General features: G+C 35.6%; 5 protein-coding genes across 7 annotated transcripts in view; 4 read left to right on the top strand and 1 right to left on the bottom strand.

Annotated features, from left to right (window-relative positions):
- The window catches only part of LOC18036358 (TOM1-like protein 5), a 7754-nt gene extending 5854 nt beyond the window's left edge, over positions 1–1900 (top strand). Inside the window, 2 exon segments of the mRNA XM_024180852.1 lie at positions 460–687; positions 1160–1900. Coding sequence (XP_024036620.1) covers positions 460–687; positions 1160–1490 — 559 coding nt within the window. The 3' untranslated portion in view covers positions 1491–1900.
- A 661-nt stretch (positions 1901–2561) lies between these two features.
- LOC18036254 (UDP-glycosyltransferase 88B1) lies at positions 2562–4245 on the top strand. The gene is made up of 2 exons (XM_006426361.2): positions 2562–3498; positions 3644–4245. Exons 1-2 carry the CDS (start codon positions 2609–2611, stop codon positions 4167–4169), a joined length of 1416 nt encoding a protein of 471 aa, XP_006426424.1. The 5' UTR covers positions 2562–2608; the 3' UTR covers positions 4170–4245.
- A 790-nt stretch (positions 4246–5035) lies between these two features.
- Positions 5036–11021, top strand: LOC18036249 (ferrochelatase-2, chloroplastic). 3 transcript variants are annotated; one of them, XM_024180192.1, is made up of 11 exons: positions 5036–5223; positions 5316–5452; positions 6011–6338; positions 6787–6930; positions 7119–7220; positions 7766–7869; positions 7965–8091; positions 8274–8426; positions 9714–9814; positions 10005–10206; positions 10474–11021. In XM_024180192.1, the coding sequence occupies exons 2-11, from the start codon at positions 5340–5342 to the stop codon at positions 10696–10698; spliced, it is 1599 nt and encodes a 532-aa protein (XP_024035960.1). In that variant the 5' UTR covers positions 5036–5223; positions 5316–5339; the 3' UTR covers positions 10699–11021. The 3 variants fall into 3 exon arrangements, with proteins under 3 accessions (XP_024035960.1, XP_024035961.1, XP_006426423.1); XM_024180193.1 differs by having other exon boundaries at positions 5305–5452; XM_006426360.2 differs by lacking the exon at positions 5036–5223 and having other exon boundaries at positions 5267–5452.
- A 1262-nt stretch (positions 11022–12283) lies between these two features.
- Positions 12284–16519, bottom strand: LOC18036248 (serine/threonine-protein kinase SRK2A). The gene is made up of 9 exons (XM_006426359.2): positions 16044–16519; positions 15837–15911; positions 15619–15720; positions 15475–15528; positions 15280–15372; positions 15094–15186; positions 13723–13827; positions 13466–13564; positions 12284–12868 (listed from the first exon to the last, which is right to left on the bottom strand). The coding sequence occupies exons 1-9, from the start codon at positions 16161–16163 to the stop codon at positions 12548–12550; spliced, it is 1062 nt and encodes a 353-aa protein (XP_006426422.1). The 5' UTR covers positions 16164–16519; the 3' UTR covers positions 12284–12547.
- A 5994-nt stretch (positions 16520–22513) lies between these two features.
- On the top strand, positions 22514–25370 carry LOC18037735 (patellin-3). Its single transcript, XM_006426358.2, has 4 exons — positions 22514–23969; positions 24064–24188; positions 24318–24453; positions 24791–25370. Exons 1-4 carry the CDS (start codon positions 22731–22733, stop codon positions 25079–25081), a joined length of 1791 nt encoding a protein of 596 aa, XP_006426421.1. The 5' UTR covers positions 22514–22730; the 3' UTR covers positions 25082–25370.
- The last annotated feature ends 1171 nt before the right edge of the window (positions 25371–26541 follow it).

The following is a 26541-nucleotide window of genomic DNA, read 5'->3' as shown; positions in this document are numbered from 1 at the left end:
GGGGGGGGGGGGGGGGGTAACTGGTTTATTCACTGTAGGTAGAATAAGTGTTTCAAGAGTGTGGGAAGATGAAGGGATGGGAGGGAGGGAGTACATCCTTTTAGACCTAATTTCAGTTATCTTGTGACAGATATTGTCACTTACTGATTAATTTGTGTGCATCTGTCATAAGGAGTGAGATTTGCAGCCTGGTGGGTAAGGGAGACGGAAAAATTAACCTGTCATTGTGCATATACCTTCTGTACTAATCTAAATTGATGATAGATCTAATTAGTTTCTGATAGTTTTTATCGTTTCTTTTGTAGTGCTTGATACGCTTTCTTTTGGGTGGTTCAGTGGATCTTTGGTCCATCTTTTGTTGTTTTACATCATAACATGCTCTTTATTTCTGTTTCTTATCAACATACATGCTAAGTGTTTTTCTCTTGAAACTTGAATTAATTCTTCTTCCTTTACAAGGGACGAGAAGGTGGTTTCTCAAGCAATTGACTTGAACGAGCAGCTCCAGAATGTCCTGGCAAGACATGATGTCCTTCTCTCAGAGAGGTCTACATCAACTGCCAATCATGTGAACCATCAAGATGGCCATCTGTCGACTAGATCTACCACCACTGCCAATCATTCTGCCAATCATGCTGACCATGAAGAAGAAGAAGAAGAGGAAGAGGCTGAGCAACTTTCCCGGAGGTACTTTTATCTAAACTGATCTTCAGCGCGACCTTTGTTTCTTCTTGGATAATATGTGTGCTTTCTACCAGCCTGAATCCGATTTTTGCACAAGTTAATGGTGCATGGCTCTGATATCGTGATAGACAAAAGCTTGCTTAATGAGTGTCTATCTTACAACTGTTGTATGTTAAAATGGTCTCAAGTTCTTTTGTTTCTAGTCATAAGTTTTTCGTTTCAGTTCTAAGTTTTGCTTTTCAAAGAAAAAGTTCGTGAATATAAAGAAAAATTTGGAGAAATGTAACAATAAGCTTGTGACCGGCAACAAAAAACTTATGAAAATTGTAACATGCAGTGGCTGCTGGGTAGCATTTCCCAGTTCATAACTTTCAAATATTCCTCGGTTTCTTGATGAGACTTCCATGTTTTGGGTAAAAAGAAATTCCCATTTCTTGGATATTGCTCCCTCTTTTGACTGTAAATCACATGGCAGGATGCGGAAAGGAAAAGCATGTGCAAGGCCTGAAGATGAAGAACACTTGCCAGAACGTCATCCCTTGGGCATTCTTGGATCGTCAATTCCAGCAGCAAGGCTGAACCGACCACTTATACGTCCAGTGCAAACAGAGCCACCACATGAAACCAATGCACATCCTCAACCTGTTACAATACCGCCCCCACCTGCAAAGCATGTTGAAAGGGAGAAATTCTTTCAAGAGAAAAAGGTTGATGCTTCAGCTGCAGCTGCTCACATGAGGGGCCTCTCCTTACACAGTCGAAATGCCAGCAGTTCTCGGAGCGGGAGTACAGATTTTAGCGATTGACCATCAAAAAGAGATTCTGCCTATCATTCTCTCCTTTATTCGATGGGATATAATATAAGGTTGGCTTCTCATTGTGTGCAAGTGCAAGTGGTTTTTGCTTTTTGTGTCTAGTGATTTTAGGAATTGGTGGAATGGGGTAAAGCATTTAACCGTCAAGTTTAACGATAGTCCTCCCTACACGAGAATATTTGATATGCTGTTCTAGTTCTCAAAGCTTCCCATCGGAGTTTGCACTTTTAAGCAAACTGCTTCTCTGTTTCCAGCGTAAGGGAGTTCATAGTTGTTATTATTTTTTAATTAAATATTTGTGTTTTTATTGAGACATAGCATGAAAGCGCTTCAAAATTCATGAAAACGTGCTTCAATCATGCTTTAACCTGCACGAAATGTATTGGTGAGTGGTGATTTTATCCTTGGTAAGTGATGCTTTTGTCGATGACCGGTACCAAGTTGGACAAATGTACTTCGTCAAATTATCGGGTCAAAGCTGCCCGTTTCCAATTTTCCCTTATAATTTGTGCATGCAATGTGACAGGAAAAGTCTTTAACGGAAAAAGAACAAGGGTAGCGACGATTTTAAGTTATACATTAAAAAAAAAAAATTCACTAATTCGTATTTGGAAGGAAAAGTGATTGGGGAATTGAAGTAAAAATTAATAACACACTTAAAAAATGTTTTCGGTTAATTTAAAAAAAAATTCACTTAAAAGAATATGATTTTAGCTGTGTTTCTATCAATCTTTCACTAGGTTTTAGTACAAATATCAGTGTTCATTTGAAAATTGTGTGTATTATTGTGAAATCAGTTTAAAGATCAATGTCTCAATTATTTCATTTCATCTGTGAACATCTTTGTTTTTTTTTTTTTTTTCTCTTTTGGGTCATAATATTTACAGAGTGTGACTTTTAAGTAAAACGTGCAAGCTAATCAATGTACCTTTTTAGAAAAATCAATGTGCCTTTCTAACAGTAAAAAAAATTTGCTTTTTCCGACAATTGTATGGACAGAGAGCCTCTATTTAAACTGTTAAAATGTGAACTGCTCCCCCACCCCCAATCAAATCTGCCTCCGCCATCCATAGCTTCTCCTCAGCATCTCGCCTCAAGCACCAAGCATAATGAAAAAAACCATAGCTTTATACCCAGGTCCAGCGTTCCACCACATGATTTCAATGGTGGAACTTGGCAAGCTAATCTTGCAACACAGGTCAGACGTGTCCATAACAATCCTTGTTCCATCCATGCCCTTGGAAGAATCCAAAACTTGCTCGTACATCAATTCAATCTCACACCGACTCAATCCGATCATCTCCTTCTACTACCTTCCCACCATCCAAATGCCCTCCGAGACACTATCCAGAGCCGACATCGCCATCGAATCCATCAAACTTAATTCTTCCAATGTCTTCCAGGCCCTGGAAAACATCTCTCTCACTTCCAAAATCCTGAGTTTTATAATAACTTCAACTACCAGCTTCTCTTATCACCCAAACATTCCAACTTACACTTACTTCAATTCCTGTGCTTCCACCCTCGCCGCCATCCTCTACTTACCAACTCTACACAACCAAATCACTTCAAGCTTCAAAGACCACCCAAGCTCTCTTCTGTTCATTCCAGGATTGCCCCCGGTTAAATCATCCTTCATGCCCGAACCTGTGCTTGATCGCCAAAAGCCCATCTATGATTTCTTCCTCAACTACTCGACTTCGTTATCCAAGTCAACCGGGATTATAATCAATACATTTGACTTCCTTGAGCAGCAAGCAATCAAAGCTATTGTCCATGGTGCTTGCGTCACAAATGGCACAACTCCACCGCTGCACTGCATTGGACCCTTGATCGTGGACGCCAAAGATCGTGCTGGCGGCGTCTCCGATGATGTATCTTCCGATTGTTTGACGTGGTTAGACTCTCAGCCTAGTGGGAGCGTTGTGTTTTTGTGCTTTGGAAGCAGGGGTACATTCTCTGCTCCGCAGCTAAAGGAAATCGCAATTGGACTCGAGAGGTCTTTATATAAATATGATATTTTTATTCATGCACTTCCATTTTATAATAATGTACCAACAGTCAATTGATGATCTTTAAATATACTACCTGTTCATTGTTCCTCTAACAACTAATATATTATATTATGTTCTATGATATGCAAGGTGCAATCAAAGATTCTTGTGGGTCGTGCGAAATCCATCAAATGCTGCAGAGGCGGAGCTACCGGAAGGGTTCTTGGAGAGAACCAAAGAGAGAGGACTGGTGGTGAAGTCATGGGCACCTCAGTCTACTATTTTGGGGCACGAATCGGTGGGGGGTTTTGTCACACATTGTGGGTGGAGCTCAGTGGTGGAAGCAGTGACATATGGAGTGCCGATGATTGCATGGCCTTTGTATGCCGAGCAGTTCCTGAATAGCGTTGCGTTGGTGCAAGAAATGAAGGTGGCAATGCCAATGTTTCTGAACGGAGAAGAAGAAACCATTGGCAATGGGGAAGGGGTGGTGAGTGCAGAAAGAGTGGAAGAGAGGGTAAGAGAATTGATGATGGGATCCGAGGGGAAAGCCTTGAGAGAAAGAAGCTTGGAGATGAGAATGATGGCTGCGACCGCTTGGAATAATAATGATGGTGGCTCGTCGTTTACAGCATTTTCAAACTTGGTGGCTTCTTGGAACTCACTGTATTCATAAATTCCTAGCGATTATGATGATTTTGATGCATTACTCATTTTGAGTTTGAATTTTGAGATGAGCAAAATACACCTCTACCCACTTTTATATGTTTATTATCATTATTATTAATATTATATATTTTTTTTTGTGTGGAAATAGATTGTGCATGCTCTTGTGCCAAGTTTGACTTGTGGCAAATTTGACTTGTGTCAAAATAAAGCAATTGAATAATAAATAATAAATATCTTGTTATTAAGCACTACTCAATAAAATAATAAATATCTAATAGTTGACTGATTGCAATTAAACAAAACAAATAAATAAATATATATATATATATATAGCCAATGGGCCCGTAGCCCATTGGCACATCCATGCACCCAACAGCTTTGGGTGCATGGTTTGAGTTTCAGCGCAGTGCCTCCCCTGTATATTAATGGTTTATTTGTCTCCTTATGTTGAGATAGAATTAATATCTTTCTAATATTAATAGTGAGGGTTTCTCAATCTCCTTCTAAAATTAATTGTGAAAATAGATTTCTCTTTAATTTTAAATGAGGTTTGATATTCAGATGTGTTGTAATAAAATTATTTAAAAGAGTACCGATTGATCTCTAATTATAAATATTTTAAGTGAGGATTGACATTCAGGAGTGTTGCAATATAATTATGTAAAAGAATTATGACTGATATTTAATTATAAATATCAATAGCGCTCTTATTGTAATATATAGTGTATCAAAAAAAAAAATTGTGCATGCCAGGAACGTTTCCATAGTAATTTTTGAGATGACAGACAACTAATAATATTTTGTTAATAAAAAGATATTACCCTAAATAAACAAAAAAAATAAAAAATAAAATAAAAGATAAGGAAGAGAGAGAAGTCGTGGTTGGCTTCATTCAGTTCTCATGCGTCACTCTCTCAAGTCTCGTCAGTCTCACTTAATTTTTCCTTTTTTCCCCCCCCAAAAATATAGGAGAGCACCAAAATATCAAAATTCACTCACAATCTTGACCATTCATTTGCAACCTGCTCTTGGTTATTAATTTTTCGATTTAACAACATCCGGTGATTTCTTTTATCTTATTTATTGGATTTTGTATAAATTTTTCTTCTACTTACTGTTGAAGATTTTATTTATTTATTTAGTTTTGGCTTAGACGGCTACACAACAGTGAGTGAAAATGCAGATGAACAGTGCTACAGCTCCATGTCCGCCTTCTTCTTGTTCTACTTCGTCTACATTTCCGCCTCCTCCTCGCTTCACCTCCGTTTCTCGCAACTCCAAGTCCCCACTGTATGTCTCTCTTTCACTCTCTTTCTTGCATATATCTTGTATTTTGGACATTGACTAATCGGATTCTATCAACTGGCTGCGCTCAAATTATATACTTTTCGTTCTAATCATCAACTGTCTGCGTGTCTGTATGAGTTTTTCTCTGCGGAAAATGGTGATTTTTTAAGATTTCATAGTTCTTGCATCTCATAACTGGTAGCAATTTTTTTTTAATAATAATAATTATGCCTTTCTTTGCTTATTGAATTTTGGGAAGCTTAGTGACTGAGCAATTAAACTACTAAATTTTTATTACATTTTTTTTTACTCTGTGCTTATTTATTCATTTACTTATTTATCATCATCGTCAAAAGTGGCCTTTCCACATGTTATTGTTTCTTTAGTTAAGTAGTATGCGGCACTCATGCTGCATTTGCCAATTGGGTTCCGAGTGACTGCTTCATTGGATTTTAATTTATTTATACAGAACTCTGTTCCTTATCAATGGGCTTATGTTATATGTTAACGATCAATGTGATTTGTGTGATTTTGAAATTTTGTCATTCCTTGCTCTCATAGGCCATTGCCACGGGCAGTATGTACCTCACAAAGGATGTATCGTTCCGCTGGGGTTCCTAACGAGGCCTATCTTAGTTCTAACACCTCAACAAATTACGTAGTTTCCAGATATTCTTTTGGATGGTCTGAAACACAACCAATACTTCCTAAGCAATCGGTCAACAAAGATTTATCACCTTTGGCAGCTTTAGTGACCTCTAAATCTCAAAATTTCTCGACAGCGTCTCTTGTTGGTGATGAAAAGATTGGCGTGTTGTTGCTCAATCTCGGAGGACCTGAAACACTTGAAGATGTGCAGCCTTTTTTGTTTAATCTTTTTGCCGATCCGGTAACATTATCCTTTATTTATTTATTTTTTGGTAATAAAACTAATATTTCTGTGCCTATTCACTGAATCTAATAAGTGTAGGTTAAAAAAAAAAAAATTGCTGGACCAGTAGTCTCACTTAAAGAAAAGATCATTTATTTAATTTTCTAGTCATAAGTTTTTCTGATTTTCCTTGATATCATTTTGTTACCTCTAAAATTTACATATGTTATGATGTCAGCTTTGTCCTCTTTTCCTAACACAATGTCTTGTGCACAGATTAGTGCTGCAATGGGATAGTTTACATTAGTTGAATTTGATAATGTATTTGCTCACTTTCTATATTCTGTATGTACCATATGCTTTTTCTTGTTGGGTTCAGCTTAATATGTATATTTTATGTAGCATTATTTTAACTATTTCATACTTTGACATTAACATAATCATTGGACTTTGCTGAACTGAACAGGACATCATACGACTGCCAAGGCTGTTTCGTTTTCTTCAAAAGCCTTTGGCACAATTCATATCTGTAGTCCGGGCACCCAAGAGCAAAGAAGGCTATGCATCGATTGGTGGTGGTTCTCCCTTGCGACGGATAACTGATGCACAGGCATGATTTAATTGAAAAAAAAAATTGCTTTTCTTCTGGATTTTCATCATTTTCTTTGCATAAGAGTGAGACTATACTTCAAGGGACATAAGCTTTACACAAATGTAGATCTAAAAAAGTGATGTCATCTTTTTATGTATTTCTGTCTTGTCCTTGTACTTTCATTGGCTATCATTTCCTGCATTCAGGCTGAAGAGTTGAGGAAGTCACTTTGGGAAAAAAATTTGCCAGCAAAGGTGTATGTCGGTATGCGTTACTGGCATCCATTTACTGAAGAAGCTATTGAACAGGTATCTTGTCAGCATTATGTAATTTTCAAAAGCATTTTCTTTTTCTTTTTTAATTTGATTTTTAAGAGACTTTCTCTCTTGGGATCCTGTTTTCCTGTGATTTTGCTACACATATACCAAATCCTTCGAAGTTTGTTTTTTCTGTCACATAAAGAATGGTAGTTAGTCATTTATTTAACACTAATACATCTTTCCCTTACGTCAGGTGACACACAAATATTCTTGGGAAATACTAATAATAAAATCTGAAGACATTTTGTTTTGTGCTATAGAATTTTTTAGGTATTTCTGGTTGGATCCACGAGTGACAAGAAAGGAGCTGTCCTTTTCTATTTCAATAAATTATGGCAGCTTTTGATTGATTATCGTGCATTACTTGTTCTTTTACCAGAATCGTTAATAGATTAATAGCTTATAACCTTGTTTTGTGTTATTCAAAAACTTTTTGTCTATCTATCAGTTGATACCAAAACCTTGTGTGAGATTAACTTAATAAGTTGTATTTTGATACCAAAACTTGGTGTGATTCTTTATTCATCCTGTAGATTAAGAGAGATGGAATTACAAAGCTTGTTGTGCTTCCACTTTATCCTCAATTCTCAATATCAACCAGTGGTTCAAGCCTTCGACTCTTGGAGAGTATATTCCGGTGATGGATGATATCAACCTGTTACCTTGTTATTATAGTATAAAGATATTATTAAACTAATAATCTGAAAAGATAGTTGATTTTTTTTTTTCCAGGGAGGATGAATATCTAGTGAACATGCAGCACACGGTTATACCTTCCTGGTACCAACGTGAAGGATACATCACGGCAATGGCAAATTTGATTGAGAAGGAGTTACAGAACTTTGACTCCCCTGAGCAGGTTCATCCTTGAAATTCAACCCTATTTTTTGTTCATTTTTGGTATATTGTTATTTCATTGTTGTACATGTTGTTAATGGTTGATTGCTTGATGTTCATAATCTTTACTATATGCATTCTAAGTGACAGAGACTCTCTTTTTGTCATACGAATTTGATTCGACTTACTGGGGAATGTCTATAGGTTATGATATTTTTCAGTGCTCATGGGGTGCCACTCGCATATGTGGAAGAGGCTGGTGATCCTTACAAGGCAGAGATGGAGGAATGTGTTGATTTGATAATGGAAGAGTTAGAGAAGAGAAAGATAACTAATGCATACACTCTTGCATATCAGGTAATTTTGTAATGGTAAAGCCGCACTAGTTGGATTCTTCTTATCTTGATTTCTAAACAGAGATACTGACTGGTACTCTTAACTTGAATGATGTTGACAAAGAGCTTACTGTCTTGGACTTATTGGAAACATTGGATTCAGTATTCCTTATGAGTTTTTGTATTCAACTTTTATAATTTGTTCGTGCAAACAAAAGAAAAATCACGAGACATTGGCATAATTAATTTTGTTTATTTGACAGGAGTCAGGTGATGCTAAGTACTAATGAAACGATATACCTTGTGTGAAGAGACTTATAGAACATGTATTTCATGTATCTGTCTGTATAAATGATTTCTTATTTTTGTCTAGCAACTAAATATTGTACAATCTTTCCTGGTAGCGTCAGAAATAGCCATTAATCATGAAGAATTAATAGGACGTCAAATTTTGAGAGAATTCATAAAGAGAAGATCCAAACAAGGTGGAGGTGGGGGGGATTTATCAAGAGCAGACATGGGAAGATACTGGATATGTAAACTTTGAAAGGAGGATGAACATGTTAGTTCTGTCAGAGTCATTGAACTTAGGGTGCGTTTGAGATTGAGGTTGGGCAGCTGTAGCTTAAAAGTTATAGCACTAAAGTGTTTGGTAAACACTAACTGTTGTAACTTATAAGCTATGTTAATATGATTTTTTACTTGTATAATGAAAAATCTATTATATCTTTAATAATTTTGTCAAAATTATTATTTCAAATTTATATTTACTACATATTATTAACTTTTGTTTGATAGTTACAACTTTTTTTCCACAGCAGTTATAGCTTAAAAGTTACAGCACCTCAATCCCAAACATGACCTTAGATATTGAGATGACCTCTGCATTTTTATAATTGATAAAAAGCACAATTTAGCTACTAGTAAATCTAAAGTGTTGTGTTAGGTTAAAGACAAGGAAATTTAAGCTCTAACTTGTCCTCTCACATGCAGGTCATTATTTTCAAGGATATTACTTAATTTCAGCATCTCATAGCTTGCTATAGTTGTTCTCAGATCTATGCAAATGGATTCACAGATTTGAACTAATTTTCATCTTTCTTCTGCTGAATGGTTGGGTTATCTCATTAAAATCATCTGTAAAGAATTACTTTCATCCATTCAGACTGATGTTACTATATTCACATTTTAGATTCTCTTTTAGTATATAAAGGTTTTCTAATCTGTTTTTGCATGTCGTAGGAATTGAATATTTAGCATTTTATAATCATGGTGTGTAAGTTTGACAGTTAGCCAAATTTTCTTACAGAGCAGAGTCGGGCCTGTGGAATGGTTGAAACCCTATACTGATGAAACAATAATCAAGCTCGGGCAGAAGGGAGTAAAAAGTCTTTTGGCTGTCCCTATTAGGTAATATCATCATATCATTATCACTGATATTATGTCACCTGATGATCTTAGTTTGGGCTTGTTATGCATTGCTGCATGATGATAAATTGTTAGTTGAATTAGTCCTTTTTTTGGCTATTTTTGTTATTATTTTTGGATATTGAAAATAAGGTTTGGCTTTCTATTTGTGCTTGTGTGTGTTTGATTGCAGTTTTGTTAGTGAGCATATTGAAACTTTAGAAGAAATTGACGTTGAGTACAAAGAGTTGGCTCTAAAATCTGGTATAGAAAAGTGGGGGCGTGTCCCAGCATTAGGATGTGAAGCTACCTTCATTTCAGACTTGGCTGATGCTGTTATTGAGAGTCTACCTTATGTTGGAGCTATGGCTGTCTCTAATCTTGAAGCTAGACAGGTATTGTTATTGCATCTCTAATAGGTTTTAGAAATGAAGTACTTGATAATCATGAAAGTAAAGTTAGAAACATTTATAAGCTCTCTGGCAGTGACAGTTACTGTTAGCATCACAATGTTGACTGGAATATTTGTTCTCACCCTATCCCTGCAGTAACCATGCATCATAAACTCTTATCAGTCTATATTTTTCACGAGCATTGCTGATTTGCTGCCTTTTCTAACATTACATCATGTTGTCTGATTGAATGTTTGGGATTTTCTGCAGTCTTTAGTTCCACTTGGCAGTGTTGAAGAGTTGTTGGCAACATATGATTCAAAACGTAATGAGCTACCTCCACCTGTAACAGTCTGGGAATGGGGTTGGACCAGAAGTGCCGAGACTTGGAATGGAAGAGCTGCTATGCTGGCAGTGCTTGTTCTGTTGGTCCTAGAGGTCACCACTGGAGAGGGGTTTCTGCATCAGTGGGGCATATTGCCCTTGTTTCAGTAAATGGAGATCTAATAAAGATTCTCTCTGTTTCTGCTATCAAGATCGTCAAGTGTAAATTTTACACATTCTATTAGCATTCCACCCTACATTTTCGTTTCACTGGGTAGCATTGATGTCTACCATCACTGTAGATGGATTTGGTTAATAGTTTCTGACTTTCTGTGCAAGTTACACCGCACCACTTTTGGTGAAAGTAAAAGGAAAAGGAAAAACAGCATATAGACACTGTCACACTGTAATATAATACGGTTTTGTTATGTCTGTACTTGATGCAATTTTCTCTGAATGATTATGTTGTAAAATTTTGACCTCTTTAGGGTCTGTAGTTTAACTTTGATGAATGTTGCAAATGACTGAGGAAACTGTTGTTACAATGAAATTTTCTAATCATTTAAAAATCAATTAGGGATATGATTTTTGTTCTTTTTTTTTTAATTATTATTTGTAATATTAGACAACACAATTCTACTATATTAGAATGAAGTTTGTCATGACCTATCTTAATATAATTCAATCCATTTGAAGCCTAGACTTCAGTAAAAAGTCTATTGAGACATTTCTCAATAAAATTCATGTAAAACTCAGTTTGAAAATTTGCTCGAAAGTAAAGCAGAGAAATTATACTCCTATAACCAAATGGAAAGACTTAAATTCTTAATTTAAAAGATAGAATAAAGTAGTGTCAACTACTCGACTAAGGAGTGGTTGATGGTATAATAAGTGATGCATTTATCTTTAGATGTGTAACCTTCGTTGTGAAGATGAGTATTGACGATTATTTTGAATAAGATTTTTTTATTGATGCATCTTATTTTTCCTTAAATTACAAAAGGATGTTGTTCTCTACTTTGCAAAAGCTTCGCACGTGTCGCCTATGTGCGGACTTGTGTTGTGTGCCAATGAGGCAAGATAGATCGCCAAATTCCGACAAGATTATTGAAGCTCCTGCCTCTTGCATCAAAGCCGTGGGAAAGTCTCCACGAACTTCATTACAGTCTTACCCAAATCCGAAGGGTGCAGGAGCATCATGGTAGCTGTGGATCACTTGAGCAAGTAAGCTATCGCTGTACCTACTTAAGCCGCCCGTCTCTTCATCAAGCATGTAGTGAAGTAATTTTCTAATTTTTAGTATTGTACTTTTCTATAATGCCTTAATTAAATCATTAGTCCTTGTTCAGATATAGAATTATTTATTAAGATAATTACCTTAACTGATAATGCAAATGATTTATTTTCATTTTTAAAATAAAAGATTATTAAAATGAAAGAAACTTATTTTTAACAAACGTAAACTATTGTCATCGGTTTGTTAATCGCATTTGTTTCGTTTCATTGTCTTGGCCCAAAATACCACCACTGTCACCGTCACACCGTAAGTCCACGACTCAAAAACGCGGCTCATTTGCCAGTTCAGTTTTAGTTCACTATAGACTCTGTACTGGGGTTGAATCACCTTAGATCTCCTACGCTCATAGATTAATAACAATAAACAATTACTATGTGCCAAAATAAATCTTTAACAAGGAAATTATCTACACTATTTCTCTACAACTACCATTTAACAAGAAATCACTGAACCATACCCTTTAACACTAATCTTCATGGTTCTTATTAACCGCCACTTCTTAGATATATATTGAGTCCATGGCGGTGGGGTAAAAAAAAAAGTAAATTACATGCATAGTTTCATCAAGTCACAGAATTTTGAAGATCCAGTGCTTTCTAGAGAGAAGTAATCTTTGGACACGCAGCTATTATTATTAGTTATTATACATAAAAATAGGAAATACTAAAGTCACGTAACTATGATTATTATTAAAAGAAATAATTTGGCAACGATTTTACTATCTTAATTGACTTGATATTCTCCACTTGCATGCACCTCCTTGACCCTCTTGTCATATTCATCTTCTTCGTCGTCATCTTCTTCCAACTCATCATCTATATCTTCCTCCCCTTCTTCTGCTCCCCACCCAAAGTTCTTGACCGTCCTAGAAGATGGAGGTGGGTTTCTCGCCTCCCCCACAATTTTCATTATCTCCTCCACACTTTGTAGAGAAAAGCTTGGGTTTTCTCTCTGGTAATAAACGGCTTGAGCTGACTCCGTTAGCTCCCTAGGTAAGTTCTTTAAGAACCATGGGTGATTCTTAATTTCTTTAAGTGTAATTCTCTGCAAGAGAATATAGATGAAAAATTATTTCAATATGGATTGTGTTTCAACATAGTATAGAAATCAACACTGAGGGAGGGTGCATTGCAGTTACTAATACATCATGCTTAAAAGTTGGACTCATTTGACTAAAATGCATAATAATTTAATGGCCACATCTCATAGAATCATTTGAACTAATATTATAAGTTGTCCATGTATGTGCATTTGCTACATCATCAAACTAGCTAGTACTTTTTGAAAAGAAGATATCCTTGCATGAGAAGGAACTGAAGGTTAAGTAAGGTTTGTTTTAAGATCAAGCCTACATAATCTTTCGTGTTACTAAAAATACAAGGACTCTCTGGGCCAGCATATATGTCAGCTAAACACATTAGTTCTTAAACTTCAGTTACATGCAAAGCAAAAAGTAATTGAGGAATTCATTGAAACTAAAATGCAGGCAAGATTGGATGGAGGCCAAAAAGCAATCTTCTAGAACCTAATAGAGAGCATCAGAAAGCCGCAACACATTATAGTTACAGTATTTCATTATGGGGCTTAGTGGCTAATTGAAATGATGGAAGTTAAAATGGTAACTTTAAAAGTCATATGTACCCTTGATGGATTTGCAACAAATAAGCGAGAGAGTAGGTGTCTGCATTCTTGAGATATGTGAACATAGTCTGGGATTCTGTACTGAACTGCCATTATTTTCTGCAGAAGATAATAAAATGAGTTCCAATATACAAAGTAGCACGAATGGTAGTGATTTAACTATAAGCAAAAGTTCTAATGGAAGAAAAAAAAAAAAATAATAATAATAATAAAGAACGCGGAAATTTATGCATATAATAGAGAAGGCCAGTTATTACCTGAATTGTTTTCCTGAAATTTTTAGGGTCATCTTGGTCTTCAAAAGGGTATGCACCAACTAGCATAACATAGAGAGTGACCCCACATGACCATACATCTGCTAACTGAACAAAGGCAAGAAAAGCAAGTAACATATTAACAAGACATTTTCATTTTCAAGCTCATTTCATTTTTTAAGCAAAGGCTACAAAGGTTTTTAAATCGCGAGCATGTACAGCAAAGAACATTCAGTTAGTCATAGAAGTACAAGTATTTTCAAACTGGAAACTGCTTGCAAATAGTTACAATGTGATTATGTGAAGAAGAATATACAAGCAATATAACAATAACATGAAATTGTGCAAACACAAAAAAAAAAATAGCTCTCTGGGAACCTTATGCGGTGGGAAAAGACTTTTGCTTATCCTTGCTGCAAAAATAAAACTATGATATATCAAATGTTTTGCTTTCATTAAATTTAAACGTTAGCCAAGATTTTAAATAAAAAATCCATTTAGTGAATGTGTGTGACTGATAAGCATGCACATCCCTTATCCAAAACCATCACAAAGGATTTATAATGTATCACTTTGCACTAAATCTGTCACCATTTCTTTACTTCACTTATATTCCTTGTGAACTCATTGAAAGCCCCTGTATTTAAGTTTCATTTTTGCTGCTTACCTCAAAGCGCGAACAACACCCCCCCCCCCAAAAAAAACCCAAATTTGTTCTGAGTAGGATTACATTTAAAGGTTTCCTTTTACCACATAGAGTGGCTACCAGCTAGCCTACTAGCAGAAACTATTATATTTAGTTGGTGCAAAATGAAATAACAAAACTTATCTGCTTAAAATTATGCCAAATTAGCAGGTCTAAGAAATCCTCCTGTTGATCATCATTTTACAATAGTGCGATCATCATGCAAGCCTTCAAGGCAGTCAGAACCCAGACACATGGAGTGGCTCTAAAGTTAGAGCTAAATTAAAGTATTAACAGAAATATATGAAAGCAACAATAAATAATAAAAAAAGTATCTGATAAAATGCAGTACTAGGCTAGCATGTGCATTAAAGTTGATTTGGTTCTAACGCGTAGAATCACATAAAATAATCTTGTCCAATTGGACTAAAAGGCATAACTTCCTTTCCCTTAAGGAATTTAAAATAACAATTGCTGCCTTTAAAAAATAAAAGTTGGTTCATAATGTCTAACTGCATAAACAAATAGTGGGCTCACACCCATCCCAATTAGTATATTCCCCCTTTTTCTTGGTTACTCATTAGGCATCAAACACAAATGTGGTGCCTTAGATCCAACAATGATCACCAAATAAAAGGATTTGGCCTATAATTTCTCCACAAAAATAAGATAAGGAGCAAAATACATACTTTTCCATCATATTCTCTCCGAGAAAGAACTTCTGGTGCTATATAAGCCGGAGTTCCAACTGTTGATTTGGGTCTTGAATGCAATACAGATGACTATTCCAGAATAAAGAAGAAAATGAACAAACAAGATAACAAAAATGCTTAAGTTTTATTCGATAGTGAACTAAAATTGCAGCAGTTGCAAACCTTAGAGTAACCAAAGTCACATATTTTCAGACGTGGGGCAGCACTTCCATCTAATAGGGTATTTTCCAGCTTCAGATCTCTATGGCATATTTGCTAAGATAGATAGATGTAAGAGCAAAAAATTAAAAACAGTCGTTATTATGGTTTAATTTACAGAAAAGTTAGATTTATCATCATTTCGATTAAATAAATTACCATGGAATGGCAATAATTGACGCCCGAGATCAGCTGCTGGAAAAAATATCTACCCTGCAGCAATTAAATAAGGAAAGCAACGCATAACTAAACTAAATAAATGTAGATAAAAACAAGTGAAAAGACACTCAAGTGGGTGAAAACCTCATCTTCACTGAATCTACCGGCATTGCAGATTCGATCAAACAGCTCTCCGCCGGCAGCATATTCCATAACAATTGCCAAATGAGTGGGAGTCAAAACCACCTGAAAATTTCAAATCCCATTAAATCAAAACTGTTAAAATTTGAGCCTGCAAAAGCAATTCAATTGTTTAAAGTTAGGGGAAAAAAAAAAGAAAAAAGAAAGAAAGAAAGACGTGCCTCCTTGAACCGGATAATATTTGGGTGCCTAAGGGACCTGTGATTTATAATCTCTCTAGCCACATTCTCGTCTATCTGCAGCCTCACAAACCAGAGCAAATCAAATTCTTGAACAGATAAAAAATAAGAACCCATTAACTACTTTCAGCTAAGCATACAAAGGTCATAATTATTTTCCAGGAAACCAAACAGAAATAAAGAAGGAACCTTGCGGCCTCTTTCAATGTATTTCACGGCAACAAGCTCTTTGGTTTCTTTGTGTCTCAAAAGCCTTGCCACACCAAAATTCCCAGCTCCCAAATCCTTCACCAATTCATATTTCTCCATCTTTTTAATTTTCTTCTAACACCCCAATTCAATTTCTTGAATCTTCTCTTTGATGAGCAACCGAAACTCGAAGTCTCGCTGTTTTTATGGCCTTCTGCTAATTTTTTGATCCAAATCTAAGTACTTGCAATAAAAATAATAATACAGTTAATTGGGATTTATAATAATAATAATTATTGTTTCGTTGGAGTGAGGTAGTGGAAAGTGATAGTGTGTGTATGCGCGCTCTCGCACGTGGAGGAGAAATCAAAATAATAATATTATAATCAACGGATAGTAATGGAGTATTATGGGACTCCATGTTCAACAGCTTGAATCCAATCACTGGCTCTTCAATCATCTTCATTATCGTTTACTTTTCTTTTCTTTTAAATTAAATATTTTGTTTTCTTTCAGTTGCCTTCTTTTATGACCGGGCTTGGATCTCCAAACACGGCTTTGGGCTTGGAGACCTAACGCGGGGGTTATTTTGACTTTTCGGTTGCCGTTTTTTTAAGCCATCGATTTTACTCCCCATCTTCACTTATGAATTTTCCAACTGTTTTCCCGCTTTGGGTTATTAGCATTTAATTATCTAATTTTTAATCTAATAAAAGAAATTTACACTTTTACTCTCCTAAAATTATGAGAATAAAATTAAAAAAATAATACACGCATTAAAGTTAAGGGGAGCTCTATTTGCACTCTAAATATTACTCTGAATATCTTATTATTTTGTACACTCAACTTTAAAATTTAAATAGTTGAGTTTTATTTTATACACTATTAAAAATACTAAAAATATCCTCGCTTAATCTTTAATAAAAGGAAAAAGCTATTTGCCCCGACTTGCGCCCCGACTTGCGCCCCGAATGAAACGCGCTGTTTTGAGATTAAAAGGAAACGCACCGTTTCGACGCATTTTTTTCTTTTCTTTTGGACTCGTTTTGACGAACTACAACAGAAACACTTTTTCCTTTCGTTTTACTTTTTGTTCTGCAATCACTTTTTGTTTTGCAAACAGCAGCAATAGTTCTTGCGCCTGCAAACAGAAACGCATTTCAAACAAGTGCTTACGTTGAGGAACCGTTGTTGGCTGCCTTATGCCAAAACCCATGTACAAGTTGGCGTTTAAATTCAGCACTCAACTTTCACGAGTCATTAAGTTTTGATATGTTAAAATTTTGTGATTTATGAAAAAGCAGGCACTTACAAGTGCTCCATGGGCATTCCCTAAATCAGCTCTGTGTTGGCAAAAGCACCTTCAGACTATGCCCAGAGACAAATATGCAGACAAAGCATGTGGCATCTAGTGCATTTAAAATTTATTAAATTACAGGGAAGACGAAAAAAGAAAAAGAAATAGACATGCAAGAAGTACTACAGCTCTAATAGTGAACAAAATTAAAACCAACAGCCTTCCCAAATCAATGTCAGAGACTTCAACACAATCATTTGGAACAGCAAATCACATGAATCCGCAAGCAACATTTGAGAATACAATCATTCAAGTGATTGGAGAAATCCATATAAGTTTCCATCCTATATACACAAGCAAACAGACACATGAAAGTTGTGTTCAGTCACATGCATAAAGAGCTAGCATATGGAAATGGTCCGCGAAAAATGATTGTGGTTGGAGCTAGCATATGGAAATGTTTTGCAGTTTGCAGTTTGTAGTTTGTGGAAGTTCTGGGTGCCGAGTGTTGTGGTTGGAAAGGAAAGCAAAAAGAAGGATAAAGCAGGAACTAGCGACGTCGTTTTGGTTCCAAATTAATTGAAGTATATGCTCACCCACGTGCTGCCCACCTTTTTCGGCTGAAATTAAAAAGCAAAAAGAAACGACGTCGTTTTGTCTTTCGGGGCGCAAATTCGGGGTAAATAGCAGCACTCTTAATAAAATTATCTTTATTTTATCCGCACACAGATTAACTATTCAATACATCCTTAAATCGACTTTTGCCAAATTGTAATATCAGTTTTGTTTTGCCTTTTCTTCATTATTTTTTCCTATCATTGTTTTTTTTTTCCACTATTCTTTTTGAACTACAACAATTGAACCTGATTTTTTTTTTTTAATCATATAGGCGACGTGAATAATCTCCAATCTAGGCAAATGACTTTTTTTTTAACACATGAAGGAGCAAGTTCTAGGATTTAAAATAAAGAATAATCATAAATAAATAATTGTTTTGATGGGAGTCCAAAATAATAATCTTATGTTTAATTATACTAAACTGTCCTTAAATGTAAACTAAATTATAAGTATTTTTGTAATTAAGAAAATTTTAAAATATGAGTTTTTGAAGTATAAATAGTCCCACCCTAAAGTTTATCACATCTGAAGTGTATCTAAGTAGCTTGTGCCTATGCTTTATTAGCAAATGTGTGTTTAAAATTATTATTTAGTTTGGTGCATATAGTTTATGGAAAGAGTTAGTAATTCCAACATTTTTAAATTGTTTGTTTTTTTTTTCTTTTTTTATTGGATTTTTGAAACAATCAGATTGTTTAATATGCCTTTATTTTATCATTAATAACTAAACAACCCATTTTTTTTTCTTTTTTTGGTTGTTAAAGGCTTGAAGCTCTTACTAAAAAACAGTATCAAAGAAACTTTGAGTAGTTCGTTTATAATCAGTTAACTAATTATGGTTTAAAGAGAATAAGCTGAGAGTTTTAATGTATATGAATATAGCTTTGCAATAAACCTTATCCCAAAATAATATGATTTCCTTGGATGTCCTGAACCATTTGATTGAATTGAAGATAATCAAACGGTTGATATTCCAAGGAAACCCTATCTATATAAACAATTAGAAATCAATAACTTTTTTTTTTTAATTTTGTTAATCTCGTTTCTTCTGCCAACATGGAAATATGATATTAGGTCAAGAAAAAGGAAATAAAAGAAAATTGACATTGGATGACCAAATTAGTACTGCATTTTTTTGGAGAGTGGCAATTGATGTTGATTCAATTAGTAAAATCTTAAGGGATCATATAAAAGGTCTAACATTTTGAACGGTATTGATACTAGTGAGAGACGGGTTTGATTTTTGTTATTACAATATCTGAAAATGATGAAGCTAGCCTTATAAATGCTTCATGGGTATGTAATAACACATCAAACACGGCGACATTTGTGTCTTCGTGGAAATGCTCGTGGGTTGTGGCATGCGCAGCTGTTCATGCTAAGGCCTGTCATGTCAAATCATGTCACCATTAATTGATGCATTTTTTTCGAGTCAGATTCAGATGTGAAGACAAATTATGAATTGTAGCGTTCCTGATTTCCGCCGTTAGCAGGAAGCATGGGTGCCAATCAGCCAATGCCATGCTATTTTCTTTTGATTTTTGAGTCGGGCACTGGGCCAGAGTCTTTTAATTCGGTCACAATAATTTAGATACAGGGCCATTTCTTCTTCAGTCCCAAATTCGGAAAAAAAATTTTTATTTGATTGTATTTTTGTTTTTCTAGACAATTTACTACTTAGTTTTGGGTGCCAATTTATTTATTTATTTCGCTAAAAGATGACGTGATGTAGATTACGATAGTCGTGTACAGAGCTCATTCGACAGATCTCACTCAACCCAATGGCCTTTTTTTAGAGAATTAGGCCTATGTAATAAGCTCAGCCCAATTCAAAGCCCATAATCCCAAGAGTAATACAAAATACACACAAAAATTCCCTTCTTACACCCCTTTCCTCTGCTCGACTCCGACCCCGATTCTGCATGAAAACAGGTGTGGTGAGGAATTTGAGGGGGGCATGTAGGCGGCTGTAGCTTCACTAATCACTCTCGTCCAAGAAGGCCTTTGGTGCTCCTCAAGCATTGCTTTTCATTTATTAATTATTTGTCAAATGTGCATACATATTATCATGATTAGTTAAAATATATATGCGGCAGCAAGTGAATAAATAATAATAATAATATTTGAAGGTGGTGTTTGATTGGAAGGAGAGAATAAAGAAGACGAAAGTAATTTAAATTCTCTTTTTATTTACATTGTTTGGTTTGACAAAATATATAAGAATTTAATATTCATTATAATGTAGAATTTGAATTCCACACCAAATAGTGAAGAATTTAAATTCCTTTTATGTTAGAAACTAAAGTTTCTAAAATTACCCTTCAACTTTTTAACTTGTTTAATATCATTAATAATTATTATTTTATTGATTTAATATTATAAATGGATTGCCGCCGAAAAATCATCGGATTACCGTTGGAAGGTCGTCGGAAAGTTGTCGGGCCACCCCCATATGTTGCCGAAAAGTTGTCGGGCCACCCCGGATGTTTCCAGAACGTCGCTGGACCTTCATCGCCGGCCACCAGACTGTCATTTTATTTATATATATATATTATTACTAATATAAATAATTAAATATTTAAGGTAAATGGTCAATTAGTTTAAAGAAAAAAATTATAATTCATTTCCTTATTAAATTTTACATCAAACCAAATAACAAAATTTAATTTCACTACTTTTCTCAATTCCTTTCTTCTCTCTTCCTCTCCATTCCACTCTTTTACTCTCCTCCCTTTTTTACAAACCAAACATGACCTAAGAGTATTCAATAATTTTCCCTCTAATTTCAATTCATTATTATAGAGCGAGAAAATTTTATGCTGTTCAACACATCATGTCCATTCAATATATATATATATATATATATACACCTTGAAATTAACCGATCATAATAAAAGGATAATAATTACTTAAACACATAACATATATTCATTGGACATTCTCATTAAACCCGTCTTATATAAACTTTTCTACTATAAAGTATGTTTTCAAATAATTGAAATGCATGGCAAAATACATGTACTCGTAGGGTTTCTCTGGATAATCGAAATCTCACAATTTCGTTTCATAATTGCCGAGGTTAAGAAACTGTAAATAATCAAGATTAAAATTAAATTAGAATTTTAAAATTGATGTTTTATTCATCCAAAAGTAGAGTAATTAAATTAAACATAGTTATTTCACTTGAAAATTAAAATATGCGATGGACCGATTATGATGTTTCTTAGGAATTAGCCCCATATGCGAATAATCTCTATATATATATAAAGTTGGAACTTGAGGAGGTGATGAGGCATCACCATTTCTCATCTTTGTATATTCTCTATTATCTAATAAATAGAGAAATTTTCTTTTAAATTTGGCTTTTCATCTTCTCATAATTAATTTGATTGTTATTACACAATAACAATTATGTAAAGATTTTAATGAGGCATATTATTTGTAATGAACATCCAAGGGAGAGTGTTATGAATTTATTAAAATAAATGTAGATGTTTATAACATATATCTCTTAGTCTCTCCACTATCTCCCATTAACAACCTTTAGCTTCCTTATAACTCCCACTATCTCCCAATAAATTATGATCCATAATTTTTCATTAATTTCATGGAGTGATTATGTAACTATAAAAAGAAGAGCTCATCTTTTTGTTTTGTACACACACAATTGAAATGAATAAAATCACTTTATAATATATTCTCTCATTTTATTTTTTATCTTGCGTTGCTTCTTTATTTATATTGCTGGCTAATAATTTTTTTTTTATAAGGCTGCCCCATATTTTTAAAAAAAATTAATTCATATTTTTTATCAATTTCATTAAATATAAAATAAAAAAATGATAATATTAATTTTTTTTTTAAACCGCATGAAACACGGTTCTATTTTCTAATTTGATAATAAACGTTCCTGAAAGAATAATTATTATTGGTGTAAATTGTAATTGTGAGATGTGCTAGTGCAGTCTCCCCACTCACTAGCCGCACAAACGAGGGAATATTGGGACAAATTAATTTACAACGTGGCAGCACGCTATTCCCCAACCGCCTTCATGTGATACAGAAGAACTGACGTTCCTCGTGCAGTCCTACTAAGCAAATGGTGATGAGGATGAGGAGGTGTACGTGGGTCCCCGGGGGCCCACCCGCTAAGGAATGATCACGGCCAACTCTTTTTGAACGGTCAAGATATATCCAAACAAGAAATGGGTCCCATGGACAGAACAGGATCCTATGCATCCAACGCATCGACGGTCTCGTTTCAATATTTCCACCCTTTTGCCAGTAATGCATATTTTCACTTTTGCAATTGCAAGCAAAGCAATTATGAGAACTGCATGCATTTTGTAGGCCCAACAACAGCAAATAAAATTAAGCAAACAACGGGCCGTTCACATTAATGGCCGTTATAATCTCCCATCATCCGAATTAAAAAAATTTGCCGCCTCGCACGCCGATGATTTATGTGCAACAACAGCAACCGTTACGAAAATGATCAACAAAGTGGTGGACTCATTGTAAGTAGTGGGTCCGCACAAAAAGGAATTATTGTACAAGCTGAAGCTGCCCATTTGCGCTTGACAGCTTAAACCCTTGAACCAGAACCGAAACTAGAACCAAACCGCCACTTGTTTTCTTATATATATAACTGCTTTGCTTTCCTCTCACTTCATTCCTATATCAGTATCACCATTTCCATTATTCTTTATTTATTTGGTTGGGCTCTTAATTAGAAATAATTAATATCAGCAGCAGCAGCAGCAGCAGCAACTATGGCGGAGGAAGTTCAAAAGACAGAGTCCCAAGAGACAGCTGCTCAAGTTGAAGAGGTGGTGGTTCAAACTGATCATGTGCAGCCGGCTGAGAAGACTGCAATGCCGGCGGTAGAGAAAGAGGCACCGGTGACATTGCCGGAGACTGATGAGGCTTCTAATAAAGAGACTGAGACTCCGAAATCCAGCAGTGGTGACGATGCTGAGAGTGAGCAGAAGGTGCCCGAGTCTGGTTCTTTTAAGGAAGAAAGCACTAGAGTGGGTGATCTTCCGGATAATGAGAAGAAAGCGCTAGACGAGCTTAAGCAGGTTGTTCAAGAAGCGCTTAACAAGCATGAGTTTAGTGCTAAAACAACACCAACACCAACACCAACACCAGCACCGGCAGCAACAAAAGAAGAAGAAAAGAAAGAGACTGAGGCTGTCGTGGCAGAGGAGGAGAAGAAGCCAGAGCAACCTTCGGAACCAACAAAGCCAGAACCAGAAATTGCTGCTCAAGAAGAAAAGGAAACTGAGGTTATTGAAGAAAAGACAGCTCCAGAAGTTGCTGAAGCTGCAGAAGATGATGGTGCCAAAACTGTAGAGGCCATAGAAGAGACAGTTGTAGCCGTATCATCTTCTGTTCCACAAGAGCAATTGCCTCAATCTCCAGAGCCAAAGCCTGAGGCAAAGCCTGCTGTCACTTCAGAAAATGAGTCAAAAGACACGAAGACTGAACCCGAAATGGGGCCTGAAGAGGTTTACATATGGGGCATTCCTCTCCTGGCTGATGAGAGAAGCGATGTCATTCTCTTGAAGTTCCTCCGCGCCAGAGACTTCAAGGTCAAAGATGCATTCACAATGCTCAAGAACACAATTCGATGGAGAAAGGAATTCGGCATTGATGATTTGATTGGGCAAGACTTGGGTGACGATTTGGACAAAACGGTGTTCATGCACGGATTTGACAAAGAAGGGCACCCTGTTTGCTACAATGTGTACGGGGAGTTTCAGAACAAGGAGCTTTATCAGAAAACGTTTTCTGACGAAGAGAAGAGGCAGAAATTCCTGAGGTGGCGAATTCAATTCCTGGAAAGGAGCATCAGGAAATTGGATTTCAGGCCCGGTGGTATTTCTACTATTGTCCAGGTCAATGACTTGAAGAATTCTCCAGGACCTGCTAAGTGGGAGCTTAGACAAGCTACCAAACAGGCCCTTCAGTTGCTCCAGGACAATTACCCTGAGTTTGTTGCTAAACAGGTAAATAGTTTTAACCCCAACTAGTATATATATATATATATATATAAAGTAGCTTGTTATATACTGATTAAGTGTTTTCATTTTAATTTTTTAGGTGTTTATCAATGTACCATGGTGGTACCTGGCAGTTAACAGGATGATAAGCCCATTTTTGACTCAGAGAACTAGAAGTAAGTTTGTCTTTGCTGGTCCATCCAAATCAGCAGAGACCCTTCTAAGGTAATTAATTAGCATCTAAACTTGTTACATGTATAGTTATTTTAAGAAATGTCAGTCGTTTTACATTGTTAATATATATTGATTTTCTTGGCTGATGCATATTTAAACTTCGGTTTGAACAACCTGCAGGTACATAGCGGCTGAGCAACTACCAGTAAAATATGGAGGACTGAGCAAAGTAGGTGAATTTGCTGCCACAGATGCAGTTACTGAGATCACCGTCAAGCCAGCAGCTAAGCACACTGTTGAATTTCCAGTTACTGAGGTTAGTTTTTTACTTTTTCTTTGGTCTTTGTGGCCATAACTCATCAGTCAAAGGTTCTTTTTACTTTTTAGAATCCAAAGAAGGATTGCGACAATTCAGCTTCGGGATTGTAATATTCAAATACAGAATCTTTTCTTGGATTCTCTGGCGCTACTACTAGTATCTTTCTTATGTTTTCTAGTCGAAAAATGCATTCCAATTGACTTGTTCAACGGCAGGACGTAAAGACTCGTGCTCTAGAGAAAAGATAATGAAATATCAAGCACATAATTTTTCATTTAATCCTTGATTTGATATATTAACAATGGGTTTCACTTCCAATTGATAATATGTGTAGGAATGCAATTTGACCTGGGAAGTGCGGGTAGTGGGATGGGAAGTGAGCTATGGGGCAGAGTTTGTGCCAAGTACTGAAGGAAGCTACACGGTGATAATCCAAAAGGCTAAAAAATTGGCCTCAAATGCTGAACAGCCTGTGGTATGTGACAGTTTCAAGATTGTTGAACCAGGCAAAGTTGTTCTCACCATTGACAATCCGACCTCTAAGAAGAAGAAGCTCCTCTATCGTTTGAAGACCAAGCCTTCTTCTGGCCATCAAAGCTTCAAGGACGAATTATGTTGTGCCTAATTTTCGTTGATAAAGAAAGAGAGGTCGAAAACTTGAAATTGTTCGTGGATTTGCTTCTTATTATATCTCTGTTAAATTATATCTTTTTTTGAGGGGTTCTTTACAGAACTTGTTAAGAAGTATTTCTTGCTATATAAAATTTCAATTTGTTTGTTTGTCTGGAACTTCATTCAGTACAGCTATGGATGTTTATAGGGACGACAATGTAAATCATGCTTTTATTTTGTGCTATCTATATTTCCCTCTTTTTAAAATTTTTCTACACACTTTTGAACCTTTCGAGGCATGAAATAAGGAGATACTTATCCTGTGAAGGGACAAGACCAAAAACAATACTTTATTTCTTATATAATCTCTGATAAAGCCTCCATTTCTTTCTGATTTCATCATTGACCACGGCAACATGTCATGTGAAAGCAATAGCTCTGCAAAGCCAAAAGAAGCTGGAAAGGGCAAAGAGAGGTGCGCAATCTGCAATGCGAAAGACTTTAGGATACAAGGAAGAATTATTTAGATTGACAATTATGATACAATGTGTATGCAACCGTATACTATCACATGATTAGTGCAACTCTGTTCTCGGACCACGTTCGTAGTTTCTTTATTTCGTTTGGGTCAATTGAAAGGACAATAAAAGATAATTTCTGATCTGTCAAAAGTTAAAGATAAAGGTAAAAGCAAAAGCGTGAATTGATTATTGATGAAACATAATGTGGTCGGGCATAGAAATGGCAGCAAGCAAAGCAGGTGCTCATTATATTTGTTCTCGATGGGTCCAATCCAAGACAGCACAATTGCAGTTTCTCGAATCATAAAATCCTATTACTCCATGTGCAGCCTGGGGGATTTGCTTCGACTTAGTCTGCTTTTAATTATTTCATATTGAAATTGGACATTCAAAGTTCTCTAGGTTGATTTAAATGGCTGCAACAATGGCCTGTCCCATGTTTTCAAGCATACTTATCTTTGGGTTTCGTGCATGTCTGCTGCTTTTGTATATGGACCAATTAAGCTGCCCCTACTTGTGGGTTATGCGCAGGAGATGCACTAATGATTCACTTCTAAAATATTTCCATCTTAAATGAAGATGAGAATAATTCTTTATGCAATGCAAATGCTAAATCAGTGCAGCGTAATTTGAAGAATTACTCGGGAAAAGTTATAAATACATGAGATTCCAATATGAGCAAAATAATACAATACTCCTACACAATTCTAGGATTGTTCCTATCTAAATAGGCTTTATATGAACAATTTGTGTTTCAGGCAGGTAGAAAAAGCAATGTTTACAAGAAATCATAATAATTTTCCGTTATTTATTAAAAAAAGTAAAAATCAGCCGATGCCAGAATTTGATCGGATATTTAAAATTATTGATCAGTGAACGATAGCTCCAAAACAAAGTCTCATCTATGAATGAAGGTGACTTCTCCGTAAGGGCCGCTAGGGTTGTTAGCTGT

The sequence above is a fragment of the Citrus clementina genome, unplaced genomic scaffold (genome assembly GCF_000493195.1).
Source record: "Citrus clementina cultivar Clemenules unplaced genomic scaffold, Citrus_clementina_v1.0 scaffold_7, whole genome shotgun sequence".
In the NCBI taxonomy this organism is placed as follows: domain Eukaryota; kingdom Viridiplantae; phylum Streptophyta; class Magnoliopsida; order Sapindales; family Rutaceae; genus Citrus; species Citrus x clementina.
This window is presented reverse-complemented; position numbering and strand designations above follow the sequence as displayed.